The 17,728-nt window shown below is 43.3% G+C and overlaps 1 protein-coding gene across 7 annotated transcripts in view; it reads right to left on the minus strand.

The window, feature by feature from the left end:
• LRRC45 (leucine rich repeat containing 45) overlaps positions 1-12,884 on the minus strand; it is a 70,679-nt gene extending 57,795 nt beyond the window's left edge. For 2 of the 7 annotated variants that reach the window (XM_085856199.1, XM_085856202.1), the window contains exons 1-3: positions 12,736-12,878; positions 7,237-7,498; positions 3,868-3,929 (exon numbers count right to left, since the gene is read on the minus strand). In XM_085856199.1, coding sequence (XP_085712325.1) covers positions 3,868-3,929; positions 7,237-7,498; positions 12,736-12,738 — 327 coding nt within the window. In that variant the 5' untranslated portion in view covers positions 12,739-12,878. Of the gene's footprint in view, positions 1-3,867; positions 3,930-7,236; positions 7,499-12,735 lie in introns of all 7 variants that reach the window. The other 5 variants (XM_085856201.1, XM_085856203.1, XM_085856204.1 and 2 more) reach the window with 5 other exon arrangements.
• Positions 12,885-17,728: the final 4,844 nt, after the last annotated feature.

A 17,728-nucleotide genomic window follows, 5' to 3' on the forward strand; every position in this document is an offset into this window, starting at 1 on the left:
AGTGGCTTCCGTGCTGAACTTCTCAAGGCTATAGTAAATGCTGTACTCATGTTGTTGCATGCAGTTCTGTGCTTTGTTTGGAACACAAGCATCATCCCAACTGACTGGAAGAGGGGCCTTGTTGTCCCTCTCTGGAAAGGGAAGGGTGATCGCCAGGACTGCAACAACTACCGAGGGGTGACATTGCTCTCAACACCAGGCAAGGTCTTTGCTCAGATAATTAGTCATAGGGTTCACCACCATCTGCTTGAGCACCAGCGCCTGGAGCAGTCAGGCTTTACACCAAAGAGGTCAATGATTGACCATATACTGGCTCTTTGGGTCACCACCGAACGCAGACGAGAGTTTCAACAGGGGCTGCTTGCAGCCTACGTTGATCTCTGCAAAACATTTGATGCATTGAATTGGGATGCCCTCTGCAGGATTCTCGGTCTTTGTGGGATGCCACCAAAACTGATCAATCTGATATCTGAATTGTAGTCTGGTAGTGAGAGTGTTGTGAGATGTGGTGGTTCCATCTCAGACTTGTTTCCAGTTGTTACTGGAGTTGGTCATGGGTGTGTACTTGCCCCAACACTTTTCAGTGCTTGTATGAACTGGATTCTGGGGATGTCGGAGAGATCAAGCTGCGGTGCATAATTTGCGAAATCAAGCTCAGCGATCTTGACACTCCAAGATGATGCAGTCATCTTTGCAAAGATTCTGGATATCCTTTTGGGGGCCCTCGAGGTGCTGAATGAGGAGTCTGAGCTGCTGGGATTACAGGTTTCCTGAGTCAAAAAGTTATATGCAGGCTTTCACTGACATCTTGGATGCTGCGATCTTGTCTGTGCCTGTTTGTGATGAGGATGTTGAGGTCAAGGAGAGAATCACTTACCTTAGCAGTGATATTCATGTCTCTGCTGGCTGTGAGCCAGAGGTCAATAGACATCTGGGCCAGGCATGGGATGGATTCACTGAATCATGGGGTGTGGCGCTGTCAGTACCTGTGCAGGAGGACGAAAGTCCGGTCTTCAGCTCCTTAGTGCTTCCAGTCTTGCTCTGCGGATGCGAGTCTTGGACTCTGAGATGGGGAATTAACTACTTCGGTACCAGGTCTCTTCGGAGAATCCTTGGCTATCGCTGGTCGGACTTTGTGTCTATCGAGTGGTTGCTGAGAGACTCAGATGACATTTGTTACTTGTATAGTCTGTAAGGGTCAGCTGCGGCTGTATGAACATGTGGCTCGTTTTCCTGACGCTGATCCTGCTCACCAGATTCTCTCAGCAAGGGAGCCTCATGAGTGGAGGAGGTAAATTGGCCGACTCCGTGCCTCGTGGCTGTCGCAGATTGATCGGAATCTCAAGGAGATGGGGATGGTCAGACAGAGGCCCCTGGAGTACCGGTGGAAAGTGGATGCAGATGTGCTGCTCTGGCACATGCTCCCATACCTGATGTGACCTGATTTCAGCTGCTCGGGATGGTTGCACAGACACAGCACTCCGCATGTAAGGTGTCGTTGTCCCATTATTAAAGATTTTGTATTCTTTTCTTTCCAACACAAGATTCGGCCTAGTCGTTCCCCAAAACCCCACCCTACCATCGTTCAGCACTTTGGTAATGATGTTTCCCTTCAGGAAATGCCAGGTTGACCTCTCGACAGCCCAGTGCGAGAGCAGCAATGAATCACTCCGAGCTTACCTCCCTTTTGCCTCCTTGGCCGACAAAAGCCAGTGACGTCTGCCACCAGCATTGCTGCACAAAGATTGTACGGGATTTCAGGCCATTCTTTGAAGACAATAATTTGGGGGCATTGTCTTGATCCACAACATGCAGCTTGGCGGCGATCTACACTTTCATGTCTAATCAAGCCTCTCCATTCCGGTCATGCCACCCTCTCCACTCTGCAAGGTCTCATCCCCAACATTCTGGGCTTCCCTGCTTTCTGAGCTCTCAACCACAACATTCAGGCTTCATGTCAAGCATCATTAAGAGTAGGTGAGGTGTGTGTGTGTGTGTGTGTGTGTGTGTGTGTGTGTGTGTGTGTGTGTGTGTGTGTGTGTGTGTGTGTGTGTGTGTGTGTGTGTGTGTGTGTTGCCCTTCATATCCAATAACATGTGAACCACCTGGTCAATTTCCTTATAGTGCAGAAACTGCTGCCCAGAAAGCAAAGAAAAAGTAAGCAGTGTAATCTGACGTCAAGGAACCTCTAAGAAGAGCAGACCACTTGCTACCCACAGTCCAGGCAGTCATTGGTAATTTGTTCAGGGTGCCCAAGATAACTCACCTACCCTTCATGAAGCACACCATGGGATGTTTAAAGGGGAACCCAAATGCTTAGATCAACTTAATGCTCATCTATCCCTTGATACTCTATAAAATAGATATGATGTGTCTTTTTCGATTTCCAAATTTAAAAAGTAGGTAAATTTGCAATTAAAAGTCGAATGCTTCTTTGTCTTCTTCTTCTTCTTCTTCAGATTATGCGCAACGTCACATCTGGAAGTTGACCGTCATATCCGTACTGTCTCCGGATTACATCGTGGTATGATTTAACTCAAATGGGGAATAATTTTCGACTTTCCATAAATATGCTGAGTCAATCCATCATTGCAATGACACTTGTTTCATAATACAAACTGAGATGGTTTGATGTTATACCAATGGTCGAAAGACCAATGGCGTGAACATGGCACGACACAGCACAAATGTGGCACCATAAAACGAACACAGCACAACGACAGACACAAATGGCATCCTGGGAAAATATTGATACGGGACAACCCCGTAACAAACATGACACCTGGTCAGCCTGCGATGGTGGGACAAAGTAACAAAGCATTCATCTCCCATTTTGTCCGCGGCGTCCGAGTGTGCCTGTGCGGTGATGGCTGTCAGGCGATGGCGGGTATTTCTGCTTGAGTAATATAACTGATTTATCAATTAATCCAAAATCCCTCCCTTATAATCCAACAATTAAATGGAAAAACAAAACCTATCAATTTGTAGTGAACATGCAACTAGTGTTTTCATATTCACTATCACTTCCACATTCTTCCTCTGAATCGCTCGCATAAGACTTGAAACAATATGGCTCCATAATCCCCCCCAAAAGCGTTTCCATCACTAATTTGGTCTCAAACTGTTTCTTCAAAATCCCACTGATCAGTTTCAACATACTGAGAACCTTCAGAGTTGCTAATGACGGTGGAATCAGTATCAGAATCCGAGCTTGAAATACACAGTTTCTCGATGTAAAGCCGCCATTCAGATCCAGGTGATTTATAGGTGCAACGTCAGTGGGAAAATAGAAAAGACACTCGAGGGTTTGTTGTTTTTTTTCGACACTGTGATCGGCAAAAAATTTCAAATTTTTTTTCCCTCTTCCAATTCGAGCCTGATTAATGATTATCAATGGTTTTCAGGAAAAAACAAAACAAAAATTGCGTTTGGGTTTCCCTTTAAAGTCCACCAACTAATGCTGGCAGATGGGACACCCATTTGAAAGTTCATCCAAGGGATGGTACACACATTAATGTGTCACTCTGCCTGTGACAGGTGACAGTTTATAGCTAGGCAAAGATAAAGTTCACAGGTGACTTTGCATACTTCCAGGGTATCATGCCAGCCGATCAAATAATGTGGGTAACAATGGTGGACATTTTCATCCCTCCACCTAAATTCCACCCCATGTAGTCAATTCCCCTTCCCTCCCTTGTAACCCATAGCATATTTCAAAATAAAATAAAATAAAATAAAATAAATCAAACTTAACATCGATACAAAGCTAAGAGCTTTGCTCGATGCAAAAATTATTTCACACAAAGAGCAGGGTAGTTCATAATATCCATGTCACTACCTCAACAAGCCCAATAACAACCACCTCACCTTCAGGTCGAGCATCGTAAAGCTTGTGCTACTGCAGAGGGCATTCAGCAAGTTCTTTACTCCTGTGAAAATATAATTTGATCAGGGATCAGTTTGCATCAAGGATCAGTTTGCAAAAATTTAAGAGTGGTTCGATGGTATTGTGCACCATTTTTTGTTCTAGATAATCTAAAATAGTGACAATCAGCAATTAAACTTTAATTTATATTCCCATATCTGACAGAACTCGCTGACAGTTTGTGGAGTGAAAGTGGAAACATCTGAGTGATGACGATGAGTTTCAGAGCGTTGGCCTCCCATTGCTTCCAGAATCATGAGGTGGGATACAGGTGAGGGAAACTTCATGAAGCTTCAAACAAAATGCTGTATAGTCTTGAGAAATTCTGCAGAACCAAGAAAGGGCTTTGCCTGGCACAGATTGGCTAGTCTACACCTGGATTTTGCAACCAGCTTGGAAATGTGGTCGACCCAAGTCCCAACAAAGGTCATGGTTGATGGTGACGCCCAATAGTTAAAGGGGCTGAACACCAAAGGTTGACTACACAAGAATATTGATGGGTTTGCATTAAAAAGAGTCCTTATAGAAAGACACTTCCAGAAATTAATCACAGAAGTAGATTGGTGGGTTTGCTTCACAGTCCTTATGGAAAAATATTGTGAGGATGCGAGACATACTTGGATTAAAAGTCATGTTCCAGATATTGGACCAGTTTTTACTCTTTGCCAGGTCTGCTCTGAAGGATGCAGCTGTTGCCACTGTCACTAGACCACACTGCACATAATGTTGAATCATTTGCAATGTTGAACAATGTTGAAGACAATTTTCCATGGAAACAGAGACCAAGAACTAGAGGGGGAGCACTCGGTAGAGTACAAAACCTCCGCCGCCAATACTGCTGGGTCACTTAAGTGAACCTGATATCCGATTCATTGTAGGTCAAAACGGATCAGACTCTACTGGACCACGATTGAATAAACTAAACTAGATCAACGCACATGTAGAAATGCCAAAAAAAAACCATCGAAATGTTTTTGAAAAAAAAGGTGCAAAATTTCTGTTTTGTTTTTTTTTCTCTTACAATTTGTTTTGGGGGGTTGGAAATCACTTAAAACATGTGGAAATGCAAAAAAATTCAAATATTTTTCAAATAAAATCGAATTTTTTTTGAAAAAAGTTGAAAAATTTTTTTTTTCCTCTAACAAATTTTTTTGGGTTGGAAATCACTTAAAACGTAGAAATGAAAAAACAAAAATTCAAATTTTTTTCAAAATGGCCGCCCTCGCGGTCATATTGGACTTTGGACCAAGTCCAAAATCTCGTGGCATGATCCTTGGACCATACCTAATCCCCCCACCAAGTTTCGTCGAAATCCGTCCAGAAGTTTTTCCGTAATACTGTTCACAAACAAACAAACAGACAGGTGTGAAAACAATAACATCCGTCCATCTTCGATGGCGGAGGTTAATGAAAACACAGAAGTAAAATTGTGCCGAGATGCTGCTTTGAGGCACGGCATCCTCCACAGGTAGAGCAGTTGATAAACAGCCATCTTGAGCGAGATGCCATTTGCTTGGAGGGAAACAGTCAGCAGAGTATTTCACAATTAGTGTCTGGGAAGCAGGGCTGAGTGGCAGACTATCAAAAGCATTAAAAATGTGCTGAGATACCTCTGACATCTTTTGGATTCAGGGTCTCCACAAATGATTGGAAGAGGATAAGCAGAATGTCTAGAGTTGACTGGCCGTGACAGAAGGGAATTGGTGATCGGTGATAAGATCATTCAAGAAAAAAAAAAAAAAGGACTATTACTAATGCTTTACTTTTGAGAAGAAATAAGCTGACCAGTTGTTGGTAGGAGTGAAAAAAAAAACAACATAAAACACAAGGTAGTGCAAACACTATGTGCACGAAGTTACCGTACAATGGCAGCGTCACTGTGGGGAGCTCATTCAGTCAACATCTGCAGTGTCAAGTTAGCTTGGGAATTATTATTAGCCCCCGTTGGACTTAGTCTGAAGTGGGGGCTTATGGATTGGATCTCGTCTGTCCGTGCGTCCGTCCATAGCCATATATCGGACATGTATGAAGCAATTTTGTTCAAACTTGGCAGGAAGACCTTACATGATGGTGGACATAATGCACATCATTTTGCTTCGTGATTCGATCAAAGAGGGCCGACTGGCAGCCATTTTAGTTGTAAAACCCCGGTATTGAACACGTCCTCAACCATTTCTCAGACATTCATTTACCGATCTTGTTCATACTTGGCACAGAGATAATCAATCATGGCTTACACATTTATTTATTTTTTGAGATCAGATCCAATATGGTCGAGTGGTGGGCATTTTGTCACTTAAACGTGTCCACAACCATTTCTTGGACATGCATCGTCCGATTTTGTTCAAACTTGGCACAAGCACAGTCCTGATGGCATATACGTGTACCTCACTTTATTTTGCGATTTGATCAAAGATGGCTGACTGGTAGACTGGTGCCCATTTCAGTTGTAAATAAATATGGGCTGGCCCTTTCACTCCATACATCAAAATTACTAAAACCACGGCAGCGATGACATTGTATGTCTTTTCCTCCTTGTTTGCCTTAAGTCATGTAAGGTGTTATCTCATGAGTGTGAGTATGAGTGAGTGTGGTTGTCATCTCCATATGTGGGACTCAGAAGGTGGAACGGAGCCCCCATCCCATCCCCCCTCTCCACAGGTCTCAAAGTATCCACCCTCGCGTGTGTGTGTGTGTGTGTGTGTGTGTGTGTGTGTGTGTGTGTGTGTGTGTGTGTGTGTGTGTGTGTGTGTGTGTGTGTGTGTGTGTGTGTGTGTGTGTGTGTGTATAGTACATGTGTGTGTATAGTACATGTGTGTGCAAGTTGTTGTTGGCTACTATCTCCACAGCTTCAGGAGATGGAACAGAGACTCACCAGGTCTCAAAGTATGTGTGTGTGTGTGTGTGTGTGTGTGTGTGTGTGTGTGTGTGTGTGTGTGTGTGTGTGTGTGTGTGTGTGTGTGTGTGTGTGTGTGTGTGTGTGTGTGTGTGTGTGTGTGTGTGTGTGTGTGTGTGTGTGTGTGTCCAAAAGAGAAAAAATAAACGACCACATATGAATTATATCTCAAGTATAATTATTATAATATTGTTTTTATAATTATAGAAACTCTTCTTCTTCAGTAATTATATATAAGATTTGTGACCTGTTTGTTTAATTGCACTGAGGATGTGTGGAATTGAACAACTTCTTCATCCAATCTGTAAAGCCAAGCCTGCTGCTATTACAACGTTTTGTGTTAATATCAATTTTGAGGTCCAAATGTATATTTTATAGCATAATGCAAGAGAAAACACTTCCACCATTTTCTTACCTTCTTCACCCAGCATACAATTGGCCAAAACCAATTCTCTATAGGTGTCATCTCTTGCCAAAAGTTTCCCAAGTACGGTGCAAGAATTGGTTGTGAGACTCTCTCCGGTCAAGTCCAGCCGTTGGTGTTGGCATGGAGTACCATGGCCTATGGGAGACCGTACACCGACATTGGACAGCCGAGACAGCAGACATTCCTGCAGTTCTGCATGACTTTCTGTACACAGCGCCTGATAAAGGAGTCGCAGGTCTGCCATAACCTGCTGATACAGAAACGACAGCGAGTTTGGCAGGGTTGAAAAAGGTCATGCTCATCAAGTTTTATTTTTTTTAATACACCAATTCAAACGTAGAAATTTATACTACAATATTGTAAACAATACAAAATCTTCTGTTAATAAAATAAGCAGCGCGTGCGTACGCATCATGCTTTATTCTAAAGAGTTCCTGCTGTCATGGAATAATAAAAATGGCACAGTTGTAAAGGCCCTGTCACACCTTGACGATTTAGCCAGCATATGCCTGACGTATGCAAAATTTGGCTAAAACGCCGGCACACGTCGAATACGTTCTGGGTAAGTTTGTATACATTAAGAGCACGCTGGCATACGTCGTAGTACGCCGAGGTGTTGGACAAAATTTTCCATGCTTGAAATTTTTCGACGTATGCCAGCGTATGACTCGCACGTTCCGCATACGCTTGGCCATAAGATGTAGGCACGTTACGCGATCGTTGACACACGTCGACACACGTTACTTGTAAGTTACTCATAAGTCAAAACATGTCGAGGTAATGTTTAGCGTACCCGAAACTTATTTCTAACCTATCAGTAACGTGTTGTAGCACATTATGCGATTGTTGACACACGTCGACACACGTTACTCATAAGTCAAAACACGTCAAGGTAATGGTTAGCGTCAGTGTTCCAGACTCCCTGGTTTTTTTCCCCTTTCTTCGGCGTGACGGTGATGTTGACACTTCGATTTCTAGTGCGGTTTTCTAAAAAAAAAAAAGACAAAGTCGAGGTGTGGAGGTGGCATTAGCAAAGAGAATGATACATTATGCTTAATGACCAAACACAGAAAAAATAATATTCGTCAGAACAGCTGTGCACACGATTTTTGAGACGACACAACAGAGTTCTCGTAAAGTAATCTGCAAAACCCTGGCACATCTGCAAAAACTTTGATATCCCAGTTCCAGAGAATTTATTGGAACATGAACCAAAAGCAATCACTGAAAACATGGAAGTGTGTGACCTTATGATCCCATCGAGCGTGAACATTGAAAACAAGGTATTGCGACCAAATATCATACTTGGGTACAAAAAAAACAGAAGAAGCCATTGCTAAATGAGGTGATAATACTAGTGATTTTTGAGTAAACAATGCAGAAATCAAGAAAAATGACCAAATACCAAGACCTCAAGAATGAAGTTCTGTTCTTGCATCTGGCAGCTTGGCTGCCGGGTAGCTATCATTTCTTGGAAGCACGGCTCAGCCGCTAATGCTGTGCCCCATCTAGCAGTACACTGGTACTCATTTTGCTGACCTCTGAAGGATGACAGGCTGAGTCAACCCCACCTGTTGTTAATTTAGCAGCCAACGGGGTTCAAACTCAGTACCCTGAGATCCTAAGCCAGCCACCCGAGCTGCTAAGGCAACACCAGGCTGAAGAATGACGTGAAAAAATCCTGGAAGCTGAAGAATAACAAAGTTCTACCAATGATAGGTGGAGCTACGGGAATGATGACGAAGAACCTCACAGAGATATTAAAAAAAAACATCCCTAAGAATATTACTACAATTGAAAGCTGTCTGGGGCTCAGTGATGATCCTGAAGAGAGCCCTCGACACAAAACTTTGAGAACAAAAAAAAAAACTTCACAGTTTGGTCCATGAATCATGACCCCTTACTGAAATGAAGGATGATACTTTGAGCCCATCCTGGGAGGACTCCATTCCACATTCTGAAACCCACACATGTAGATACCAATCAACGACACACACACACACACACACACACACACACACACACACACACACACACACACACACACACACACACACACACACACACACACACACACACACACACACACACACGATACTGTGAGACCTGTTATGTCTCTGTTTCACCTCCTGATGAAACCCACCCACATGTGGAGATAGCAGACAAAAACAGCAACTTGCGCATGCACGCACACTTTTAAACCTGGAGCGGGAGTATTTAAAATCCACGCTATCTTCCTGGCAAAGGTCTGCCTGCATGCATACATGCATGCTCGTACATGCAGCGACCTTTGCGCCCCAACTGGTCGGCTCACTCCGAACCCGATTCGTACATGCTACAGTCCCCTCAACAGAAGTGGAAGGGTGGGGGACCAGGGGAGAGTTGGGAGAGAGATAGAGGGGTGGAGAGAGGGAGGGAAGAGGAAAGGGGGGGGAAGAGGAGGGGTGAGAGGGGAGGGGTGTCGGACAGAGAGAGAGGGGTTAGGGTCAGAAAGAGGGGTTAGGGTCAGAAAGAGGGGTTAGGGTCAGAAAGAGGGAAAGGGATGGGAGAGGGGGGGAGTTGAGAAGGAGAGGGGGTGAGGGATTCCAGCAGATGTGATGCCCAGTTTATCGTCGATCCAAGAGACGACTGACGACACACATTGATGAATCACCCTGCCTGTGAAACACCGGGATGACAGTTTATAGCTGGGTCGGGATTCAAATCCAGGCTACACAGAGTGACCATGCATACCTCACAGCTTTCCTGCCTTGATGTGGTTATCCCTTACTTCATAACTGAAAACATTTTTTTCTCATTGTTGTTATACAATTTATTTTGCCTTCCTAACCCCGGTATATAACCACGGTATCGCAATTTAAACTTCAATGCATGCCAAGTGGCTTCAACAAGCAACACACTAAATGGTTGAAGAAACTTTTAAAAGCGAAAAGTTTAATTTGTATTTATCTACACCAAAGTGACGAGTTGTATAATGGAAGAACATAAAGGGGAACGTTGCGGAAAATAAAATTTCACATTTTCAATGAGCCAGCCACCTGCCTGTTGCATCGCAGAACAACACGTGACCAACAATGAACATGAGTGACCCCTGAACTTTGTTCAAATCGATCGACATACCGTATTTAGTTGTTCGTCTTCCGGCTGCTCCCGTTAGGGGTTGCCACAGCAGATCATCCGTTATGATCCGCATACTGATTTGGCATAGGTTTTACGCCGGATGCCCTTCCTGACGCAACCCTGGTCGCCTCTTACGACACAGGGATAAGGATTGGGTTTCGCCATGAGTCTGGGCTGCCCTACACCCTCTCATAGCGCGGCCCAGCGCAGAGCTCCCATCCTCAAGCGATCCTCCAACCCAAGCCTCCGAGTAACCGAATTACAGGCGCACGCCACTATGCCCGGTATCGACATACCGTATTTAGTGACAGTGTGAATATTGTAGAGTGCTCACCAAGTGGCTTAAGCACTTCAACGGAACGGTTTATAAGAAACGGCTCGCTTGGCACGCCATTAGCAATCACCGAACCGTAATATAATACACCTCCTGGAGATGCCAAAAATGTCAAATATGTCCGAATTGGACAAATGAACTGTTTTTTTTTAGGAGTCGGGACAACTTCCAAGTTTGATTCTGGAGCTCAAATTTTGTAATTCAGCTTAATTTAAGAGATTCTCGAGGTTATCGCATATGCGAAAATTAAAGAAAGCCACGAACGCTGCCGTCTCCAGGTGTTTATAAGCATTGCAATGTATCCAGCGATTCGTAGCTATGATGAACACACATTCGATAATATGAGTGAGGTAAGTGAAGAAGAAAAAAAAAAACTTTATCGTTAATAAATCTTTGCGGCCTGTTCCAAGTCAGGGCATGGTTGAGCAGGCCAAAAAAACATGATGGCTTCAGACCCCAGCGTGGTTACCTTGGATACGCCTTAAGACCCCGTAGAGAGCGGCGACTGAGGATACGCCTGATGAAGGATGTCATTAAATAAGGCCGTTAATCATCTTGAAAAGGCGTGTTTGAATTAATCCAAACACAATTTTCAGTCTTGCACTTCCTTTGGAGTTTTCTTAGTATGCATGTAAAGTTTCAGGCTGCTCGGTTTTATGGTTTTGGCGTTGTGAAGGAGACACATTAACACATACACTGACATTTATGAGTATAGAACTATAGATGGACCAGCATAAGAGCACGTCAAAAATGACGGGTTGGAATTATTTTATTGGAAATATTCAAGGAGACTGGAAGATGCGATATTTCAATTTGAAGCAAGAAAAACGTTATTTTAAAAACACTGCACGTACAAACGTGATCATATCATGTTCAAATTCTGGGATGTTTCATTGTGACCGTGTACAGCCTCGTGAGTGTGCCAAAGTCTGAAGACTCGGCCTAGCGTCAGGTGTGCTTATATTTTCTTCGTTTATTCGACATCCTACGTACGAAAATGAACACTCGTTTTACTCTGCACGCGTCACACATTACCAGCAGCGAACTTCACCTCCCTCTGCCTAGTATTTATTGTTATTTAAGAAAACGCTTCCGTACACCGCCCATGAGGTCCGGTTGCAAGTCACCGTCTACAGCTCCAAAAGAAGAGATGTAATTATTCTTTTATAGAAAATGTTTATCAAGTTTTTTTTTTTTTGGTCCTGAAAAATAGACCGCAGTGAACACACAGCCGTGTTCAAAAATTGCCCTTTAAACCCCTATTTAAATAATCCTCATCAGTGGCAAATCCAGGGGGGTTTCCTGGTTGCCCGGAACACCCCCCCCCCCCAACAAAAATATATTTACCATTACAGTGGCAAACCCAGGGGTTCCCTGGTCACCCAGAACTCCTAGTATGTCATATAGGGACTACCGTCACTCAGGTAGGTCCCACTAGTCATGATATTTAAAATTGAAAATTGAAGTTTATTGAATTCAAGCTATTTTATTTTTAGTTATGCATTTAAATATTAAATTAACTTTGATATCTTTTTGCACAATACATGCACATCAAAGAATATGCGAATGTGCATATATTTGAAAGCTTCAATAAAGTGTTCATAACGTTCATATGACTTAGATTTTCTGATATTTGGACCCCCACCACCCCCCCTACCCAATTCCTGGATTTGCCCCTGCTTATGAAGAGGGACAAATACACCTCGTGTGTTTACATGGGGAGATTTCATGCATCAGTGGCTATCAGTCAAAGACCAATGCCGATACTCCCTTCCATGACCCGAACTCGATCTCCTTTTCTTTACTCTCAGCGTCACTGCCTCAGGTCCCATCACCAACTGTCCATTCTGTATTTATTCTGTCGATTCCCTTCATTATCGGAAACATCCCTCTCAGATCACCTCATTATTTCGTCCCCTTTCGTCCTTTGTTATGTTCGAAGTGCTGTCCGTCTCCTTGTTAAGCTTCGTATCGCTCGACCTGGAATCGTTCGTCCAGCCGTCTCTTCCGAGTGTCCCAACAACGTCACTCACCATGGGGATGACAATTCGCGTCCCTTTAATTGGCGCACGACGTCATAACTGTAACTGCAACGACGTGTCGCTGATCGCCACAGTTTCCGCTTCTTCTTCTTCACAATCGCATCCCTTTTTGATTCCCGCCCGATCCGTTCAATTCCCTGCAGCGTTGGCTCCGCTTCTTCAGGTGATCTCAAAGTGATTGACGAATGAGATTAATAAAATTAACACAACCGACGCCGGACTGCAATTTCAGTCTCACATATATATTATTATATATATATATATATATATATATAATTTATGCCATGCTTTCCTCACTTGATAGCACGATTTTAATGTACAGTAAGTCGTACGTATGTGTAAAACAACATGAGGCCTGAGCCTGAGGGGAGGAGTTTAACTTGTGGAAGCCGTTGCGTCACTACGTTGGGGGCGTGGCGCGTCACTACGTTGGGGGCGTGACGCGTCACTTCATTGGGGGCGGGGCGTCATTACGTTGGGGGCGTGGCGTGCCTTTGCAATAGAGGATGTGGTTATAAACGTATAGTGCAGTGGCCGAGACCGAGAAAAATGAGTCGACCCCTACCGGTGGTATAACAAGATGAAACCGGTCTCATTTGAACCGTATTGACGCCTAGTTTTTGAAAACTGAGGGTGTAGTTGTTGAAATTCTGCACAACATGGTGAATTAACCCCTTGAGTGCAGGAACAAAAGAAAAAAATGGGCATTTTCAATAATTCATTATTTACTTCAATAAGCATAAAATACATGTAGAATGGTTGATTATTTAAGGGTATTTCTATGTATTGGACACGTTTTAAGATATTTCAGGGGGTTTTATGCTCCTCGGGTGGTTAAGGACCCACAAAATACCCCCAATTTTGGCAGTTTTTGCACAATTTTAGCAAAAACTTGTACGTTTTCTCTTATTAAATGCCCAATATATGTTTTAAAAGTGCCAAATTTGATTATTTTCATCAGGCAGGTTGTCTCATTAAAGAATATGTCAGTTAAACTATGATAGAATGTTCACAACCAGGTAAATTAACCCTTTCTCTGACATGTGCGCAGTTCGAGTGAAAATTCTCATTTTTCTAAAATCGGCATCTTTCATGCAAAAATGACCTGTTGTCATGGAAAACTATGAAAAATATCAGGGTTACTATTAGAAATTGATATTATGCAAGATATTTCATGGACTTTTATGCTGCCAAGGGGTAAATGACCCTCTGGAATACCACTAATTTGGCTTTTTTTTAACGATTTCGGACCAAACTCATTACATTGTAATTTTCAATGGTATTTCATAAGTTTTGAGATATTCTGTGCAATTTGTCATGAGCAGGGAATTAAAAGGAACCCAACATACCCCCACATGTAGCATATGTACTGTAAATAAATACAATTAATAATGATGACAGTTGGAATTTTCTCCCATGATAATATTATTAGTTAAACTAAGACACCATAGGTGGCATTGCCGCTGTTGATCTTTTGTTTTTGGCATCATGACACCTGTGCCTCTGTCATGCATGGCTCAAACATGTCAAATCTTCTTATCAACTTCAAGACACTGACCTCAAGAAGAGGATCATCACCCATTGTATTGGTCAAATTAGGCCTATTGAACAGGAGGATCTTAAAAAGAAAACTAAAGATGTTCTCATAGTACAATATCAGAGGATTAATGAAACGATGTGCTGTATGTGATGGTGTAGGCCCTATGTGTATGCGTAAACAATGTGTTTTACATGGTATTAGCATGGCCATGGAATGCCACATATATGAAAAGTGAAAGTGCTCTGCATGCTCAGTGGCTATAAATCCTTAGTGTTTGCTCCCTTCAGAAAGTGTATGTTGTGTGAGGATAGCTGGCATCTTTAATTGAGTACTGATCAGGCTCCACACCCAGTGTACTGACCCTTATTCATAGGCCAAATTCCCCACGGTGATTCACCGCTATGGCATCTCAAGTTGAAATTTAACACCCTTCTCTTGCAGGGAATCAAGATGGATCTGATTGGAGAACCCCTTGAGAAGAGAAGACATCCGAGTGAAAGTTGTGTAATATGTGAACACACTTTAGATGAGAAGTCTGGTGTTTTAAAGCCTGGTGTTGGCGCAGTGGTTAGGACAACGGCTTGGGATCCAAAAGGTCCTGAGTTCAAACCCCGTTGGGCCACTGAATTAATACACCAGGGGGTTGACTCAGCCTGTCATCCTTCCGAGGTCGGCGAAGTGAGTACCAGTGTACTGGGCCGGTGTATACCCCGGTTAAAATAGGTGTACCATATCCTTGTGTCGTAAGAGGCGACCAGGGTTGCGTCAGGAAGGGCATCCGGCGTAAAACATGTGCCAAATCAATATGCGGATCATGCAGATGATCCGCTGTGGCGACCCTTAACGGGAGCAGCCGAAAGAAGAAGAAGAAGACTTTAGATGAGAAGTCATTGGACAATCCATTCATAAGAAATCCAACACCTGACGGAGTAAAAGCTGTTCTTCGAGCTGCGGAAATACATCAGGACACTGTGCATGACAGGTTGCTAAAGATCAAAGATGGCATTTTAAACCACCCCCGCCCCCCCATCAAAGATGGCATTTTAAACCATTTTAAGCCAGACATGTAACATGTCACACCGCATGTTACCGTGAGATACTATAAGAAATGTAGGGTATCTTATACAACTGCAAGTAATCTCAGGTATGTACAAAATGAACTTGCTACTGCGAATGATACGGCTGATAATGCTGTGGACATAGTTGAGAGTGGTCAATCCCGAATCCGGCACACAGACACTTCCACGTTTAACATAAGAACTGATTGTTTCATCTGTGAGAAATCATGCAAAAGAGCAGCAGACAGGTTCCAAACTACTGCCAGTTTCTGAAAAGTGGAGGCAACAAGTCCAGCCTAGAAAACTTCATCTATCAACATATATTGGACAATTACGAACAATTACCAAACGAGAAATCAATTATTCTGGCCGGTGGTTTCGGTGATGGCAAGCTGGTGAAAGAAGTACAACCACTCGGAGTCTCATCAATTGACTCTCTTCAGAGGACACAGGTGGAAGCGGATACGAGGATAATCCTCCAAGCCATCAGTCTCTCACGTGACCATTCAAGGGTCATTGTTCGCTGTGATGACACGGATGTCCTGGTACTGTTGATCTAATATTCTAGTAGAAAACAGCTGACTGACAAGGCATACATGTACGCTGGGCATTCTGGAAAGGAGAGATACATTCCAGTCCATGAGATAGTTACTCAGTTAGGACCGACTGTTTGTGAGTGTCTCCCTGCCATACACGCTATCACTGGGTGTCACACCGCATGTTCTTTCAATAGAATTGGGAAGCGAACAGCTTATTCTACACTGATCAAGAATGCACAAGCATTGTCAGATATGAAAGGAATTTCATGAGGCTGATATAGACATTTGTGTTTCATTGTCATGGAAATTTGTGCTTCTGATGTATGGCAAAAAAGGTAAAGACTTGGATTAAATGAATGATCTACGTTTCCATTTGGCCACGACCACAGACAAGTCAGCATCTATGCTTCCCCCAACCGAGGATGCATTCAAGCAGCACATCCTACGGGCCAAGTATCAAACCAAGATTTGGTGTGACGGCCATGTTGTAAACCCACCGTTGATGTGGCACTGAGGTTGTATCCTTTTTTTTTCTTGAAATGATTTTTTTCATTGACCGCTGTTACAACGGGAACCCAATTTATAGACGAAATATGTAGTCTTGGAGATTGCGAACGCTAGTGTCGTGAATACTAATTTGAGTGTAGTGATATCACCAGTTGGTCATGGCTGGTCCGCTTGTGAAGGTGGTGGAATTACCCAGACTAGGTATACTCAAGATTCCGCTCCAGCTGAGGTTCGAGACTTAACACACCTCTACTGCACTGACAAAAACTGTGAAAACGGGAGGATGCGCCCTTGTGTCCTTGCAGGACTTGAGTGTATGGACATATGTAGCTGCACTGACTGCAACAATCACAGCAATGTCATACAACAAGAAAATAAAATGCAGAGATAGACACTGTTTTCGATATTTAGATGCATGGCCAGTTGATTTCAGATGTGATCAGCATTGAAAGATTCATGAGTGGGTTTCACTGTGCAACAATATAAACATATTGTTACGAATTCGCGCCCACCGGCGTGCGAACGACCGCTTTTCACTAATAATAGCCGCTCACCCACCGGACGGACAATTCAGTTGTGACCTTCCGGAACAACGCCGGAACCCTGTCATGGGTGGGTCTTCAACCCCACCACGGCCTAGCCAATTTTCTACCCGTGCAAAATAGGGTCAATCGCCGAATATCGACATACCTAAGTACCTGCGCGGGTTGCCAACCGGGAGACCGTACCTCGACGCAGGTCGGCTTGGACACGAACCGCTCAAGTGGTCCGTTCTGTTCTGCAGTGATAACCGAGCAGGTATTATCGCCCGACCTCACCAGATCCGATTCTATTTAACGGGTATTTAAAACCCAACTCATATTCCGAGATGCAAAATGGCATTCCAATGGGGGAAAAAAGACACGAAGAACGGGTTACATTTAGACCAGCACATTTATTATTTTCACACATGCACATATACAGCCATTCAAGAACACGTATACAGGCAAACAATCATGCACGGGACGGGGGCAAAGACACGAGCAAGGTGAAAGCACTACGACCGTCTATCAGCAATTATCTAGTCACTTTACAGTTTTTACTTACAGGACACGGCGCCACCAACATTCATTCAAAAGAAAGGAAAAGGCCACCCTCAAAGTCCATGAAATACCTTGAATAACTTCAATTTCTAAGAGTAACCCTGATATTTTCCATAGTTTTCCATGATAACAGTTCATTTTTGCATAAAAGATGACGATTTTAGAAAAATGAGAATTTTCACTCGAACTCCGCACATGTCAGAGAAAGGGTTAATTTAGCTGGTTGTGAACATTCTATCATAGTTAAACTGACATATT

The sequence above is a fragment of the Eptatretus burgeri genome, chromosome 15 (assembly GCF_056783735.1).
Source record: "Eptatretus burgeri isolate ZD-2024b chromosome 15, Ebu_testis_v1, whole genome shotgun sequence".
In the NCBI taxonomy this organism is placed as follows: Eukaryota; Metazoa; Chordata; class Myxini; order Myxiniformes; family Myxinidae; genus Eptatretus; species Eptatretus burgeri.